The sequence below is a fragment of the Grammomys surdaster genome, unplaced genomic scaffold (genome assembly GCF_004785775.1).
Source record: "Grammomys surdaster isolate TR1022 unplaced genomic scaffold, NIH_TR_1.0 279, whole genome shotgun sequence".
Lineage (NCBI taxonomy): Eukaryota > Metazoa > Chordata > Mammalia > Rodentia > Muridae > Grammomys > Grammomys surdaster.
In genome coordinates this window covers 12,823,831-12,840,816 of record NW_021604720.1, presented here as the reverse complement: position 1 = coordinate 12,840,816, position 16,986 = coordinate 12,823,831, and the positions used below count along the sequence as shown (strand labels likewise).

At 51.3% G+C, this 16,986-nt stretch overlaps 1 protein-coding gene across 1 annotated transcript in view; it reads left to right on the top strand.

The window, feature by feature from the left end:
• Window positions 1-4,306: 4,306 nt before the first annotated feature.
• The window catches only part of Itpk1 (inositol-tetrakisphosphate 1-kinase), an 84,147-nt gene continuing 71,467 nt past the window's right edge, over window positions 4,307-16,986 (top strand). Inside the window, exon 1 of the mRNA XM_028777268.1 lies at window positions 4,307-4,335. Within this exon, the coding sequence (XP_028633101.1) occupies window positions 4,333-4,335 (3 nt within the window). The 5' untranslated portion in view covers window positions 4,307-4,332. The remainder of the gene's footprint in view (window positions 4,336-16,986) is intronic.

The following is a 16,986-nucleotide window of genomic DNA, read 5'->3' as shown; positions in this document are numbered from 1 at the left end:
AGTCTGAGGATTATAGATGTGTGCCACCACACCTATTTTATGTAGCACTGGGGACTGAACGAGGGACTTTATACATGATGGACAGAGTCTCTATGGCGCTATATCTGCAACCTTTGACCTGGGGGATTTTTAAAAAATAGATGAAAACAGAATAGCAGCGTTTAGAGAGAATGTAGGACATCATGCAATTGCTCTATCTCCCTGCTGCGTACATCCCAGGTTACCAGAGTCTTCCCGGAGTAGTGCAGTTGCAGTCAGTGAACCGTCTTGGACACATCATTGCCGTTCAGAATCCACAGCTGGCATCAATGTGCACTCCTGGTACTGTGCCTGTGGGCACGAGCGGATGATAGTGACACACACCTGCCATCTTAGTGTCCCACAGAACACTTCTTCAGTGCTGAGAATCCTCCATGCCTGCTTCTCTCCAAGAACATTTAACGAATCACAGGGGTAGGGTGGGTGGGGGTCAGGGAGCACCAGTAGAGTGCCGCTCTGTGGTACCCGAAAGTTCCCAGCAGGTTCTGACTGCTGTGCAGCCAGCGGGAGGGCACAGACTAAGGCTGTGGTTCTAAGCTGAGCTGGTTCTGAAGGCCCAGAGCTCACATCTCACATTGGTGGCCTCCTCCCCTCACTCTGAGCCAGGGCTCAGAACGTGAGTCTCTGCTCCCAGATAGGATGCTGCTGCGTGTCTGAACAGCCCTGCCTCAGGACAGTTGTGAGCAGCTACGGGGAAGCACAGGCTCCCTTTCCCTCTCATCGCCTCCCCGGTTCTCGGGCTCGGTGTCTAGAAGCTGACCTTTTCCCAGATTGCGTTGCCTGCTTTTAGTAGGGGACCAAGCCAGTGGTGTTGCCTGTGTCACCAGTCCTGGGAGACTTGGTTTGGGAGGAGGGTTGTGGCAGGGTAGACTGAGTCAGGAGGTCAGGTGAGACTTGGGGTGTACCCCAGCCCACTGAGTCTCTCTCAGGCCATCTCTGTGCTTACTAGGGGATCCTGTCACCCCCACCTGAACAGATAGAACTTCTAATCCGGATAGGTCTTCCAGAGTAGGGGTGGAAGCTGGGAATTCACAAGACTTGGACCTTACGGTGTCCGGGTTCTGGCAGTCCCATGAGAGCAGCAGCTTGTCCCTCAGCCCAGCCTGTGAGGGTGCCTGGCATCAGTCACAAAAGGCCTTGAATAGAAGCCGAGTCGGCTCCTGGGAGTCCAGCAATAAAATCAATGTAAATATAGCTAACGTTTGGGAGTGCTTTATAAAGCACTTGAAAAAAATCCCTCATATAAACCCAAATCCAGTCCTACAAGCTCTAAGGACAATAGGCTGTCCTACCTTTTGGCCGTGGGCACCGAGGCTCAGATTCACTTGATTACAGAGCCGGTGAACCACAGAACTGGGATTGGCACCCAGGATTCTGTTGCTTTCTGCTCCCTCAGCTGGCTCTTTGGTGGCATCCTCCTGCCAGGATGCAGACTCCTCCCACATTTGTTCTGGCTACAGAAGGGTGAGGGGGCTGGTGCTCTCCCGCCTGGGATGTGGTAGAATTTCTTGTGACACAGTTCTTGAAGTGGGTGTTGGTGATTCTTGACACTTCATCGTACAGCAAGACATGGAAGTGTGTACCTGTGTGGGTGTTGGCAGGGCCTGGGGAGCTGCTTGGCTTTGCAGCCAGCCAACAAGCTGAGGAGTCTGTAGGCTCGAGTGCTCTCGAAATTCATTGATTAGGGGATTGAGAAGGGATAGTATGGTTGTTTTCAGCCTTGACTCTTATCAAGCACACTGTGGGTCCTGGAGGAGGCACCCATTCTTGGGGTGTCCTGACCCCTTCCTTACAACGGACAGCTTTTGTTCTGTCTGCACTTTGGAGTCTCCAGGCTGGGTTTTCTGTCAAGAAAGACTTGAAGGCAGAAAGCATGGGACCCTCTGTGAAGGTAGGGTCCTGGGGTGAGAAGCATCTTTCAATGTGTGTGCAGACTGCTGGGAGCCTGCCTGGTGTCCTACCCCAGGGGGTGACGTCAGTGGTGGGACTGGCTCATTGCTTATTGCCCCCGACAGAGGGCTAACACAGACTGCCTCACTGTCTTCTGCTGTAACACTTCCACTTTGGTGAGGAGACCAGAATGTCTTGGGTGAAGTTCAAGTCTCCTTCAGCACCTTCTGGACACTTCGATCAAAGCATTTTGACTCCTCCCACACAGGTCCTCCAGAGGGGGCTTCCTCTCATGTCCTTTTTGCTAACTGTCTCTCAGCATTCTTCATTTGACCCTGTCTTTCTCTAGCCCCCATATCATGACTTGCTACCTTTCTGACTGGAACTGAGAAGCTTACAGAGCCCAGGCAAGCCCTTGGAGTGTGCTTGAATGTATTCAGGGGCTGGCAGCACTGGGTCTTGTCACCCTTCAGTGCTGGCTCAGTCTCTGATTCTCTCCTGTATTATCGAGTTGCTAGCCTTGGGGCTCTTGGAGAATCCTTTGGAATGTGTGGTGCGTTGCTTAACTGCTATTGTGTGTGGCCTCATGCGGATGCCTACAAGACAGTGGTAGGTACTTTACTGTGCCTGCAGGAGAGAAAGAGCTGCCACCCAGCCACCCACCTCCCTCGCAGGGATGTGGTCAGAGTAGAGCCACCTCAGATCTCTTGTAAGATGTACAGCCTCAAGCCCTGCTTCTGCACTACAGGCTGGCATAGGCGGCAGGACAGTATAACCACTGAGCTTTCTTAAAGCGCTCTAGCCCACAGCCCATCCTCCTCGGCAAACTCTCCACCAGCCAGCCCTGGCTTGCTTCTATTTAAGGCAGGGAGCATACTTCCTCCGGCCTGCTACCCCTGGCTTTTTGCTTTGTCCAGGGAAGCATTCCTCACAAAGACCTTTTGGGACTGGGTGAGGCAGCTGGGAGCTGCCTTCTGGGGAGGGGGTTTGTTTAGCCACCACTGCCTACAAGCCTCTAATATTGGGGGTGCCTGGGCTTGGAGGTGCCTGAGCCTAACCACCCCAGAAACATGCTGTCTCTTAGACCCAGGCACATACCAAATCCCCTGCTCCCTGGCTGCCATGTGCTTCCTGCATCGGCCTTTCAAGCAACTCTCTGCAAGTTTTGTGGGCTCCTGGCACTCACCACAGTACCTAGCAGAGGACCTGGCACAGAAGAGGCATTGGGAAAGGATTCTTGTGAACTTGTTTACTTTACCCTAGGGCCAACTTAGAAGCTACAGAATGATTTTTTTTTTTTTAAAGGATTTCAAGGGGCTAGTAGTAGACTCTTACTCTCTTTTGTTTGCTTGCTTGATTTCCTTTCCCAGTGTGCATTGAACCCAGGGCCTTCCTTGCGCATGCTAAGCAAATGCTCTGAGCTACACCTCACATCCTTTTATAAAAATCTGAGGCAAGCTCTCATCAGTTTATTCTGTAGCTCAGGCAGGCCTTGAACTCATGACCCTCCTCAGCGTCCTGCACAGCTGGAATGTCCAAGCCTGGCCATTCTCTTATTCTTCTCTGTAGCCTTAGCTTCCCAGCCTGCCTTCACTCTCCCCTTCACTGTCCCTTTTTGCTTTAGGCAGCTTTGGATTGGCCTTGGCTCTCCATGTAGACAGTCGCCCTTACACCAAGTGGTATGTTTCACCTACTTCTGACTAATGAGTTAGCAGGAAAAAGAGCATCTACTGTCTTATTAAAAAGCCCAGCTCCTTGGCCACATCCCTGTTGCGGGAGATATTTAAAATGGCAGCACCCGTTCTAGCTTGTAGTTACGGAGCTGCCATGTTCCCTACTAGACTCCGCTACTTGGCTCAGGCCCGCTGCCTCAGACCATTGGCTCAGGCGGCCAGAGACACTGGCCCTGCCACCCACAAGATGTCAGCGTGGGAGATGGCTCTGCCAATCTTCCACACTGTCTACACAAGGTTGGGCTGAATCCAGACCATCCCGCCATCCACACGGTACTGGGTAAGAATAGACTCTAATGCTTAATGATTAACCAAAGGCTTTATATGTTTAGTAATGCTCAATAACAAGATGCTCACACAATTAGAGGTGTTAACCAATTAACTAACCTAGATATAAGTTGTTACCCAGGACTGCTCTCGGTACAAGCGTGGCTCTCCATCCTCCTACATCTCTGCCTCTCTGCTCCTCCTCTCCTTCTCCTTCTCCTCTTCCTCTCCTCTTCCTCTTCCTCTCCTTATTCCTCCTCATCCTCTCCTTACTCCTCCCACCTTAGCTCCTCCCAACTTGTGGGGAAAATTTTCCGATACACACCCCTTTCTCCCTTCTAGGTGTCCTGTTGGGAGGTGTGGCAGTCAGCCATGTTTACCGTGAAGTGGACCAGAGACAACCATGGTAAACATGGCAGGATGGAAACTTGGAAAAAAAAAATCCTCAGATTTTGCTGACATCAAGCGGCCGAAGCACCTGAGATCATGACCTCTAAAACTTTGTTTTTATGACAGAAGCTGGTTTTGGTCGTCATTTAAAATCAAGTGCCTCTTACCATTCTGAGCTTGGAGGAACTGGTTTTTGTTATAAGAAACTTCCAAGCTGGCCGTGGTGATAGCTCACACCTATAATCCCAGCACTCTGGAGGCAGAGGCAGGCGGATCTCTGAGTTTGAGGACAGCCAGGGCTATACAGAGAAACCCCGTCTTGAAAAGCATCTTTAGGATAAGGACTAGCCATCACTGAAGCAGAACTTTGAAGGATGACATTGCTGGCATAGAGAACCTGGCACTTAGGATCTCAGCACTAGTGTGGAAAGTTCAGGTCCTTTGTGGGATGACCACTGGGTGTCAAGCTCCTTTAGACATACTTTATGGGCAAATTATGCCCGTGTATGATAAACGTAAAGGCCCTGGAGGGCATCAGACACACATATCTTGAGCATAAGTGGAAAGGGGAAGGGAGTATCATTTAAAGGTCTAGAGACAGGGCAGAGGGGTTTCAGGTCATTAAAGACGCACATCGTCTCGTTGGAAGTATTTCTTCAGGTTCTCTGAGAAAGTTATTTTGGGTAAGCCCTTGCCAAATCACGAGAAGATGGCTGCCAGCGCTGTATCCCCTTGGCTTATCAGCTTTCCTGGGGCAGGACTCCACCTGAGACTCCGGGCTAGCTGGGGTGGTTGGCTCTGATTGATCTGGCAGATCCTGTAACTTTCAGCTGAGGCTGGAAAGAACTGAAGCTTATTCTCAGCTCCCGAGGATGGGAGTTTGGAGTCAGTGTGCTGACAGGGCCAGGCTGTCCCCAGAACCTCCTAGAGTAGGTCCTTCTCCTCCTCCTCCAGCTACAGATACGGTCCCCTGCTCTCCTGGTCTGGGGCAGCATAGTTCTAGTCTCTGCCTTCCTATCTTCCCATGGCCATCTTTTGTGTGTAGGCCTATATAGTCATGGCTTTGGGGGGGGAGGGGCAGAGGGGAGGCTGAGGCCAGAGGACACCCTTGAGTATTATCAGTATTTTCCTTAGAAATACTGGCTACCTCCTTTTGAGGGGTGGTCTGTGTAGCTGGTTAATTAGGTAAAAGTAGCTCTCTAGGGAGCCTCCCACCTCCCGCCTCCCTCCCCAGAGCTGGGATTATAAGCACTACTCCCCCCCCCCCCTTATTTTCACATGAGTTCTGGGGATCCAACTGAGGTCCTTGTGCCCACGAGGCAAATGCTTTCTCACCGAGCTGTCTCCCCAGCCCTGATCTTTCTTTTTCTGAGGAGACCTAGATTAGCACGACTCGATGATGACCTGCCTTACCTCAACTTGAGAGTATCTGCAAGTTCCTGTTTTCAAATACAGTCACACACGCAGCTGCTGGGGATGAGGACTTCAGCTTGTCTTGCCGGGGACACTATTCAACCCATGTGTCTCAGTCACTAGTCCATGCAATGTGATATTCTCATTGGCCAAGCTTGTATCAGGTATCTACCTGGACTTTTATGCCTTTAAATTGGGGGTGGGGAAGACCCTCTGAGGGAACTGCGTTGCTAGGCCTCTCAGCGTTAAGGCTGTTAGAAGCAGCAGTGGGAGGGATCACCAGCAGGGGGAGAGGGCTTGAGTGATCTTTCTTTCAAGTGAACAGCCTGGTTTCCCTTTCTTCTGCCCTGGTGCATTCTCCTTCCCCACTTCCACCTCAGGAGGCAGTGAAGATGCCCTGAGGCAGGTGAACAGGTCACGGAGATGGTGGAAAATACTGGTTCCTGGGTTCTCCCTTTCCAGTTGGCCACTCTTTTGGTGATACATTTGGCTGTTGGGTTTTTTCTTTCTTTCTACCTAAGCCCACTGTGGAAGGTCCCAGGCAGGTCACCAGAGCTCTTGTTAAAGCCTGAGAAATGACCTGGGCCCTGCACTCTTACCATTTCCTGTATGCTGGCCTTATCACCTTTGTGACAAGGAGATGGCTCACAATTTCCTATGGGGTGACATGAGGAAGAAGCCGCTGCACCCAGGCCCACCCCATGCAGAGCCTGGTGCCACCCTCAGGTCTTGAGTTAGTGTTATTTTTCTATGCCCCCTCCTTCCCTACAGAGTAGGAAATGGGAATAACCCTCAAGTTGTGCAGGAGTTGTAATGTCCCCGGGCTGATGTCCTGCAGGCTGGTTTAGGTATGCCTCAGATCCCGAGCATGTTCAGGTCCAAGCTGATGAGTGTCCTAGAAGCCGAGCCCATAGTACCCTGGGAGGGAAGGGATTGGTGTGTGAATGTTCTGGACCCTCTTCCAGTGGAAGGACTGGTGGCTGAGAGCTCTTTGTATACACTGTAGAGAGCCTGGGCCAGGTGCCAGGTGCCCAGGCTGTGGCCTGGTCTGACCAGAGGAGAGAGCTGCTTTAGGAGGCGGTGAGGTGAGAGTGAAGATGGAAGCTAGAGGAGCACCGTGACCTATTTTAGGGCACTGGAAACCATGGAAGATTTTCAAGTGGGTGAGAACATTTTCAGGAGGAAAGGTATTTTGCCAGTGCTTACTCAAGGTGAGCTGGTTTTTTTTGCCCAAGATGGAGACTAGTCTGAAACAGCAGAAACCATCTGAATTAGAGGGTATAAGTCCTACATTTAGTTCTGGCCCTCTGACCCAGTTTGCTGACTGCATGCAGGCAGAGACCCTGGTGTTTTCATGGTTTGAGTGTTATGGTACCCATTCTTTGCTTTTCTATGTCCTGTGTTCTAGTTGTTGGTTGCAGAGCCTTGTGGGAGAGTCATAGGGACCTCAGGCCTCCCTGCTGTCCTCAGCAGAGCCCTTTGGGGGCCTCAGGGGAGCTGAGTTAAAAGGCTTCACTGACTTGGCCCTGTGGCTTCCTGGCTGGCCACCTGGCTCAGCACTCACTGAAACGCCATGAGGCTGAGCACTAACAACTGGCCGAGCCTTGAGGTTTGACCAGAGAGGGACCCGGTCCCTGTTTACCTTTGGGTAGAGGTTCTGTGCTATCTGGACATGACTAACTCGGCTGTGATGCCTGGCAGGCTATTGCTGCACTTGGAACGTGAGCCGCTGGGCATTCAGCTTAAGCAGGGGTTCTAGGCATGGGCAGTGAATTTAGGGCTCTGAAGTTAGGAAGATCTCACCAGGGTGAGTCTAATGTTCCTGCCCTGGCCTGATGGGGGTGGATCTGGGGCTGGACCCTGGGTCACAGTGTCAAGAGAGTCAACTGCTGTGGCTTCATGCTTAGCCAGCCTCTCCTCTGGCTGGACTGAGGACAGAGGCCACACCCTTCTTCATACTCTGCAGTGCTGGTGTTCCTTGGGCAGCTCCTCCCCTCCTCTTCCTCCTTCCTTTTTCCTCCAGGATCTGTGGCCCCCAGATGGTGGTGCTCAGTCACCTAATACTGTGATTGACACTGACCCAGAGGTGGCTCTGGATCCTGTGTTTGCAGGGCCCTATGACTCCAGTCCCAGAGTCTGTCCGTTGGCTGGTAGTCCTTCTGCAGTCGCTAGGCTTTGCTGGTCAGGGTTGTGAGTTAAGTTTTTATGCTGGCTTTCTTAGTAATTACCAGCCTTACTTAGTCACTGTCCCCTTCCTTTTGGCTGCGCCTCAGCTTCCCCTTTCTGTGCAGAAGGGGTTGGGCTCTATCACAGAGTGGCGACTCAGATGGAGCCAGGCCTTTGCCCTACCAAATGTTTTTACATTTTTCTTTAAATTCATTGTTAGTATGCAAACCAGTTGCTCTGTTCTTGTGCTGGCCAGCTTCATGGCTATGTCTGCCCTACCATTTCAGATTGATGTTCTCCGGGTCTTCTGAGGCTCCCCCTGCAGCCTCTGGCTCTGACTTCCAGAGTGACAAGGCGGCAGAAGAAGTGAGGGGCTGATTGCTCCCTAGAGTGCCTGTAGCCGAGGACCTGGACTTGACAGAGGCGGCTTTTCATTTGACCCATACTGGGGTGTGGGAAGGAGTACGGGTTAGCAGACTTGGCAACTAGAAATGTCTGAGGAACAAAGTTGCAACCAGGATGGTAGCAAGGTGCATGTTGGGGTCACTGAGAGAGAAAGAAGAACTAGCAAGCAATATAACAAGAACTTTGAGCATGTTCCTTGTGGGGCCCGGTCATGATACCAGCCCTCTGCTGCAGGGTCAAGAGAGGCTGTGGCTTAGGGTGTCTCCTGGAACTTCTGCACCCTTCTGTGGCTTGGACCCTGCTTCAGCACTACTTCAGCCCTGTGGTTCATTGGTCACAGATGAAAGATTTCCATTGAGCCCCAGATGGGACTTACCGCCTACTGCTTAGTTGAGGCCTCCCAATGTGGGCACACAGTCCATGTGTGGGCACATAGTCCTTCTGGTGCCCTTTGTTCACCTGGGAGGGGGCATTTTACACCCAGATATCATTGCCTGTGTGCCAGATGTACATGGATTTCCTATTGGAAGTCACCCCTAAATGAAAAAGTGGTCAGTGGGGTAACTGTGGGTGTTGGGAGTTTTAGAGAAGTCGAAAGAAAAAGCATGAACCCTTTTTGTGCATACTGGGGTAGATTTGCAACCTTGCACCCCAATTGTTTGATCCACTGAGCTGCTGTTTCATGCCTTGGTGTCCTAACTCACTTGTGGCCCACTCGGCCATCCTAGGTCAATAATTAAGCTGATGCCAAGATACTTCAAAGGTTGTCTTCAAAGTGTACACTTTGGTGGGAAGCTAGCCATGGCTGCATGAGAGTTTGCACTTGAAGTCAAATCTGAGAGAGGACTGAAGTTCTGTTCCTCCCAGGGGAAAGGAGACCCTGCTGTACCCCCACCAGCTCCTCCCTCTGTTCCTGAGTTTCCTGTCCAACCCGGATCCCCCACAAGTGGCAGGGCTTGGCAGCCCCAGTGGGAGATGGAGCCGACACAGGTCTGAGTTTGGATCCTTACCTTGCTGCTGTCAGAGCCCAGCTTGTCTTGTTTCTGTCCCTAGCCTTGTCTCTTGTCCCATTTGGGGTGTGTGTTTAACTCCTTCAAAATGGTGGGACTGCACACTCCATCTTTTTGGTAAATGGCTGTGTGGCAAGGGGACCTGAAAATGAGCGTCACTGTGGTATCAGGTCACCCAGGCATCTAGGTTGAAATTGCTTTGCTGGGAGGAAGAGGACCTGTGTTTATTACTTGCCACAGATAGATGAACAGAAAGTGACTGGCTGATCACTGGGAGTAGCAGAGTAGAAAAGGGTGTCTGTTTTTTGTTGCTTGTGTTTGAAGCTTGGGTTGTTACTGTGAGATCCAGGACATGGATTTGCATTCTTAGAAGGTTAAATCCTTAACTGGGGAAATGACTAACGGGCCCTCTTGCACTGGGTGTTGTAAAGAGAGAGACAGATTGGTTTTTGTTTGTTTGTTTTTGGTTTTTTCAGACAAGATTTTTCTGTGAGGCCCTGGCTGTCCTGGAACTCACTCTGTAGACCAGGCTGGCCTCGAACTCAGAAATCCGCCTGCCTCTGCCTCTCAAATGCTGGGATCAAAGGTATGTGCTACCATGCCCAGCACAGGAGAGGAACAGATACTAGTTCAGTGAGGGTTCAGCATAGTGCTTCAGGACTGTGTGGGGTGCGTGACATTGTCGTTATCATTAGTAGGCACCTGTAACATTCAGTGCAATGGGGGACACAGACGCAATGAGATGGAAGTCTTGCTCCCTTAATGAGATTAAGGTTAGAGGACATTGGCAAGGACTGTAATAGAGGTGCACTGTGTTTTGGGGGTTCCTAGCATCTGACCCCTCTTAGTTTACATGCTGGGATTCTCTTCCGTATTCTAGATTTTTTTCCTCTTCTAGCCTTAGAGGCCAGACCCAAAGGACCTTGTTTTCAGCTGGCTTTTCAGGACACCTGTCACGATGTCTCTACAGCACAGGAAACTTGTAGGTGAAGAATGGTGGACACTGCGGTTGGATTTGGGCAGGGCGATGGGCCTCACTGGCTGCTGCTGGGAATAATTTTACATACCTTTGGGACACTGGCTTCTGTGGCAAGGCCTGGTTTCTGAGCAGGCCTCTTCTGGCTTCCTGCTTTTTCTGAGCTGCACGGAAGAGTTTAAGTAAGGCCCTTTGTTACTCAGGCCAGCCCGGTGAGTTCTGTGGCTTACATCCTAGATGCTGAACCCCTAAGATTTAGAATAACACTTGCTATGCACAGGGTACCCTGTCCAGGGAGAAGGGATGCCTCCAGACTAGCAGGGAGGATCGTGGGTTTTGGAAGGAGGAAATGCTTGAAGGGGGGATTTTGTAGCCCAAGGACTCAGAGCCCCAGGGAGGTTATGGAAGAGGCTGGACCCTGTCCAGTGTGGCGAGAGAGCATGGCATCCACACATGCAGAAGACTGCTCCTTTCATGGATGTCATTTGTTCACAGAGGTCATAGAGCAGGATCAGACCCCCTCACATCCTAGCTTGCTAGTTGTAGCCTGGCCCTGGCCCAGTAGCTTCTTTGAATCTCTTTCCTCACAGTGAATGCAAATGACACTGAGGAACCCCGGGCTCTGAGTCACTGGGACTGCTGGCCCTGCATGCCTACATAGCTTGGGACAGGAGGCAAGAAAGAGTTAGGGGGTACCTGTCTCATCTGACCTACAGCATGGCCTGTGTAGTGGGCCTCAGTTGCCTCTCACACAGGTGAGCATGTGCAACTTTGAGAAGTTACTAAATCACTCTTCCCAGGCAGGCCACCCGGCAGCCACCTCCAGGGCTGTTTTTAGTTTTCCTGCCTCCCAAGCCTGGCTGGTTCCCACCACTTCATAGGCCTGACCCGAGGGTGATGGTCACAGAGAGTGAGCGTGGCAGTGATCCAGGGTAGGCACAGAGCCACTTCCTGCTCAGGGAGTGCCAGGCAGCTTCCGGCTTCCCAGAGTCCAGGGCGGGGCATTTAAATGGCCTTCAGAGAGGCAGAATGTAACAAGCAGGCGAGAACTAGAGGGGCCACATGCTAAAGCCATAGAGGCAGGTGTGTGAGTGGTTTGGGTGCTGACACATGGGGGAACTTGATGACTTTGGTACTGTGAGACAGCTGGGCAGGAATGGTGGAGTAGCCATGTACTCAGGTTAACCTAGAACTTGCTCTGTGGACCTGATGGGCAAATAGCTGTCTGTCTTTCCTGTCATGTCCTGCCTTGCCTTTGAACCTCCAGAGAGTTATGGACCCTCAGATCCCACTTTGACAGGGAAAAGCAAGTTTGCTTCGTGAAACCAGTCTGAGCCCAGCTGGGCTCTGTGTCCCCTCACATCCGTCCTCTAAGTCCCCAGTTTTCTAATCTGTGAAATGGGTATGAATCCTGTGGTGTATTTTTCTCTGGGTAATGAAGATATCGGTTTTTAAAACTAAAGGAAGTTTAGCCCCGAAGGAAATCGACATTGCTGGGATTCACAGATACACCTATGGTTCGAGTGGGAGGAACAGCCTAACCACTTCCAGACCCTCTTCCTCTGGTGACAAGAGGAGACAATGCAGTGAGGGTAAGATTGGGGACATCCCTCCTGGACACAGCCATGAGCAAAGAGCAAGGTGAAGGCAGAGGTAGGTGGGCTCTAGACTCTGGCACCCAGATCCTCGGCTTCATTGGGTAAGAGGGAAAGTCTGTGGTGCTAAGCATGGTGGCATACTGTGACATCTGGGGTGGGGGTGTCAGAGAATTCTCTCAAACTTGTGGGACATCTCCTTAGGATGCTGCCTCAGTTCAGGTGGGAAAAAAGGGCAGGAAATAGCCCATAACTTTTAGGAAGAATTCCCAGGGAGTTTTATTTTCTGACATGCTCGGGAGGGAGACGCCCCTTTCCCCTGGGACCAGGTTTCAGGTGCCTGCCTGGGCCTGGGCCTTTGTGGAAAGTGCTTTCTCAGTCTTACACTCACTCCACTTTCTTTTTCCTTCTAACAAGGGCATGTGGGTGTAATTTCCTTTTCCTGTGTTATTATTATTGTACAGTTGGAAGCAGCCAAATGTTAAATGGTGGGAATTGGTTCAGTAAATGACATTATATTGACCTTTTTGCTGGTGGTGCTTTAGAAGATACAAAATATCTTAGGAGCCGGGCGGTGGTGGCGCACGCCTTTAACTCCAGCACTTGGGAGGCAGAGGCAGGTGGATTTCTGAGTTCTTGGCTAGCCTGGTCTACAGAGTGAGTTCCAGGACAGCCAGGACTACACAGAGAAACCCTGTCTCGAAAAACAAAAAACAAACAAACAAACAAAAATCTTAGGAACATGTTCCTTATAGAATATTATCTGAAAGTGGCAGTGAAACTGGTTTCCCCCATTTGGGGGGAGGGGCTTAAAAGAGTTGGAAAGCTGTATAACAAAATGTTACCAAATGTCTCAGAAACCAAGTTGATTGTTTGGTAGGGGTTAAGTAGGAGTTTTAGACCCCTTACAACAGCTGTGAGTTAAACTGATAAAGAGGAAAGAACATTTCCTTACAGTGGCATGGGCCTCTGTCAAGCAACCCAGGAGAAGCCTCAGGTCTCAGCCCTAGGCCTGCAGAGGAAGTGGCACCTCAGGCCTTTCTGGCTGCACCTCTCAGATCTGCTCTTACCTGGAAGATGGGTTTGAATCTCAACCCTGTGGGTTGAGTTCCAGCTTGGGCTTTGGTTCCTTGGGAGCACAAGGGACTGGCCGACTCTGCAGATGACTGCCCCAAGTGGGCGCAGAGGGTATCCCTAGTCTGGGTTACTTGGGCCTAGAACCAGGTCCCAGAGCCTCGTTGGCTTTTACTCTCTGGTTGCCATTTCCTTTCTACTCAACCTCTGTGGGTCTTGAAATACTTTTAATAATTCTTAGTAGACTTTGAATTTTCATTGGAAGTCTATATGGGTTTGGTTCATAGCCATCTCTGAAGGGAAGGCCTGTATTTTGTCCCGTCTGTCCATACATGTCATTGTTGTGGTCCCTATCCCCTCCCTTCCGTGCAGGTGGGATCTGATGTCCTTTGTGAAAACTAAACAAAACATGAGGGTCTCTCATGTAGCTCTGGCTGTCCTGGAACTTGATATGTAGACCTGTGTTTGAGCCTGGCTTTAAACTCACAGAGAGCCACTTGTCTCCGCCTCCTGAGTGCTGGGATTAAAGGCAATGCCACTACCACCCAGCTAGCAGTGATGGTCTTACCCTCTCCTGTGTCAGCTTCTTGCAGGGCAAAGCAGATGGCTAGGAGATTTGCTCTGGATAGGAGCTTCTGCAATTCCCAGTAATCGGGGCTAGCTGCATCCAGAGTAGTAACCACCCATCGGGTAGGGGAACAGGCCAGTAGCCTCTAGGGTCCTCTTGTCTGGTAGCCTGGCCCTGCAGACTCCTCTAATAAGCAGGGGTCATTGGTTTAGCAGAAAAGGAGCATTGTCAACGTTCAGGGACGATGTCAGAGGGAGGCATTGTGTGTCCTGAGGCTTTCTCGGGTTCTCAACGATTGTTGTTAAGACACTGGAACCCCCACCCCATGGCAACAGGTGAGTCTCTTCTGGTCCCTTGTGCCAGCTAGTGTCTTTCAGTTCTAATCCCTCTCTGCATGGAGAGGTTTTTCTTAGCCTCTCCCTTCCCCCGCCTGCCTGCCTCTCTGGGTACTGAGTGGGAGAGAAGGCAGTTTGTTAGCAACATCCCTGAGCAGCGGCGTAGAGCAGTTCTTGGGGAGAGCCCTCAGCTGGTCCAGGGCTGATGAGTCATCAGCCACATGGGTCTCAGAAAGCAAAGGGTAGGTTGGGGGTGGGGAGCATGGGGAGACTGTCACCAGCAATGACAGGTTGCGAGGGCCAGATGGGGCCCGCATCCCTGCCAGCATCTTAGTTGTCACATTTTGTTTTGGCTGTGTTGGTTTGAAAGGCGCTGATAGTGGGAGCCCGAGGCCCATTACCCTTTGATTTCTTGGTATCTTTAGTTTTATCTTGAATTTCGAGAGGTGCCTGAAATTCTTCTCATACTGACTTAGAGAAGCTATCCTGGCGCCCTGAACATTTCAGATGGGTGCAGGCGACCCGGGCCAGGAACGGCTGCTCCCAGCAGTGATTCCATGGCGCTCTCATCTGCCCCCTCTGGTCATGTGTTCCTCTGGGAAGGGCAGGTTCACTCGGGAAGGGGTGGATTTGAGCTTGGTGGACACCTCCCAGGACAGCTGTCTATTTCCAGACTCGAAGTTTGTTACTTAGGAAGGAACAAATTTTGAGTTAGGCTCCCCGGTGTTCAAGTTAAGCTGGGACAAAGAGGCCACCTAGTCCCTCCACTTGGAGTGTCCAGGTCCACTACCCACACAACCTGGCTTCTCGGATGCTGGTTTCTTATAGGTAACAGTGGGGCTAGGAACTGAAGAGAAGGCTTTGGCAGAAGGCTACTCTGAACCCTGCCTTTGCTGTCTCGCTGCCAAGTAGGACTGGTAGTACCTGATGCTGCCAGGCACCAGGTTCCCATCAGCTGGGCCTGCTCCCACCCACAACAGCACTGGATGTGCCTGATAGACAAACCATGCTTTCCTACTCACTAGGGTCTGGCCTGGCCATGTGGGATTGTCCTTCTTCCTGTTTCCTAGGCAACACTGGTTTTTTTTTTTTTTTTTTTCTTTTAAAAAAGCTGTCTGCTGACCTCCCAAACCTCCTGGCTCCATATGCAACATTTCCATGTTTATTTGGGACTTAGTGGTGAATGTGTCTAGGTTACATCCACCTCGTCAGAGTGGACATGACCCCAGGTTGAATTGCTGTCTTATTCCTACCACACCCTCGGGCCATTCATGCTGAGCCCCCTCCCCCACCATTCATTGTTCTGGTCTGTGGAGTGAGCACTGGTTATTTGTGTGAGTGCTATGGTACCCGACTCGCTTCCCCTTGGCCCTTCTTGGTGAGTGGGCCACTCCATGTCTACACAGCCAGCACAGACATTCCTTGAGCCTCTACCTCTTGCCTGACACAAAGCATCCCAAGGCATCCAAGCAGCAGGCCCTGCTCTCCAGGGGAAAGCACAGTACCCCAGATGTCCAACCGTGAGGGAGCCTGCCTCAGCCTCCATCCTAGGGGAGGACTCCAGGAACATACAAGTGAGTGAGAATGTGGAGGAGCTGGCTCACCTTCTGAGGTGATTGAAGGATCTCCAGAGGGTAGGAACATTTTTGGGAAAGAGAGTCCGAATTGAGAAACTTGGGAGGCCCTCTGCATCCCAGTGAGTGTGATGGCCTTGCCCTTGATGGAGTGAACTTTCCATAGTCAGCTTGCTTCTGCAGGGCCCTGGAAGGTGGTTGCCATAGAAACCCTTAGTCTCTGCGGGTGGTGTGTGGCTGAAGCCACCTCCCAGTTCATTCCAGCATGCTTGGGGAAAGATTCTACGAGGGGCCATGGGAGAAAGGCATGAAGCCATGGATAAGGAAACTGGAAGGCACTGGCCTCTTTTTGGCCTTCACATTTGCACAGGCACCTGAGACCCCAGCCTCAGAGCCCACCCCCTTCAGTTTCTGACAGTAGAGAAAGACCATGAGCCAGGCTGCATCCCCAACTCTTGACTGGAACAAGTCCTGAGCTCCTTCACACTATTCCCTGGCCCATAGTTCTGGCCATGTGAGCACTGTGTGTCCTCCTTTCTGCTGTCCCTTTCTGTTTCTTCCCTTTGTTTGTCTTTTTGTTCCAGATCTATCCTGGCTGTGTGACGGCCCTCCTGCCCCCTTCCCTGTCCTACACACCAATCCCTGTTCCTCAGGGCGACTCATCTGGTCTTAGTCCAGTTATGACCAGTATCCTCCCAGTTTGCTCAGGGTACCAGTTTTCTCTGGCTACTGTTAGGGCTTTGGACAGGAAGCCACCTCATCTCTTTGTAACTGAAGTGAGGCCCATGGGTTCTGTGTCATGCTCTCCCAGTCCTTGTGAGGCCCACAGGTTCTGTGGCATACTCCTTAGTCCTTGTGAGGCTCCTGGTTTCTGTGGCATGCTCCCTTAGTCCTTGTGAGGCATACTTCTGCTGGTACAGTTAGTTTAATTCAGCTTCCATCCATGAGAACCTATTCACCCTGTCCCTGCTTGCCCTCAGTTTAGTGAGATCAACCAAGGTCTTACCCTTGCTTCTCTGATTGCCACGGTGACAAATGACACATAGTCATAGGCCTCCGAGAGTCAACTGGGGGCCTTCCTGCTGAGTATGTGGTTGTCATTTGTGAACCTGGAAAACCTCAAACCCGGCCTATTGTGATGACCCAGGGCACAAGTACATCTGCTGTCACCATCCCTGGGTCAAAGCCTTAATGGCTCACACTGATGACCAGTGAGACAGGACCCTTCAGGCCCTTTGCCAAAGGCCCCAAGACCACTCCCAGGAGGAGGAGGAGGGGGGGGGACGACTAGTTTCCCAGAATACACAATTGTTGCTGGTCTTTGTCACCTGCTGCCCTGAGCTCCCACGCTGTGTCTCATGGCTGTAGTGTCAGCAGTCACCCTCCTTCCCATGAATTTTAGTGAATCTGCCAAGGTCACAGCTAGAGCCAGGCTGACACAAGTCATCTAGGATGGAGCTAATTGGAAATTGCTCTCCCAGCACTGTGTGTGTGTGAGTGAGTATGTGTGTGTGTGTGTGTGTGTGTGTGTGTGTGTGTGTGTGTGTGTGT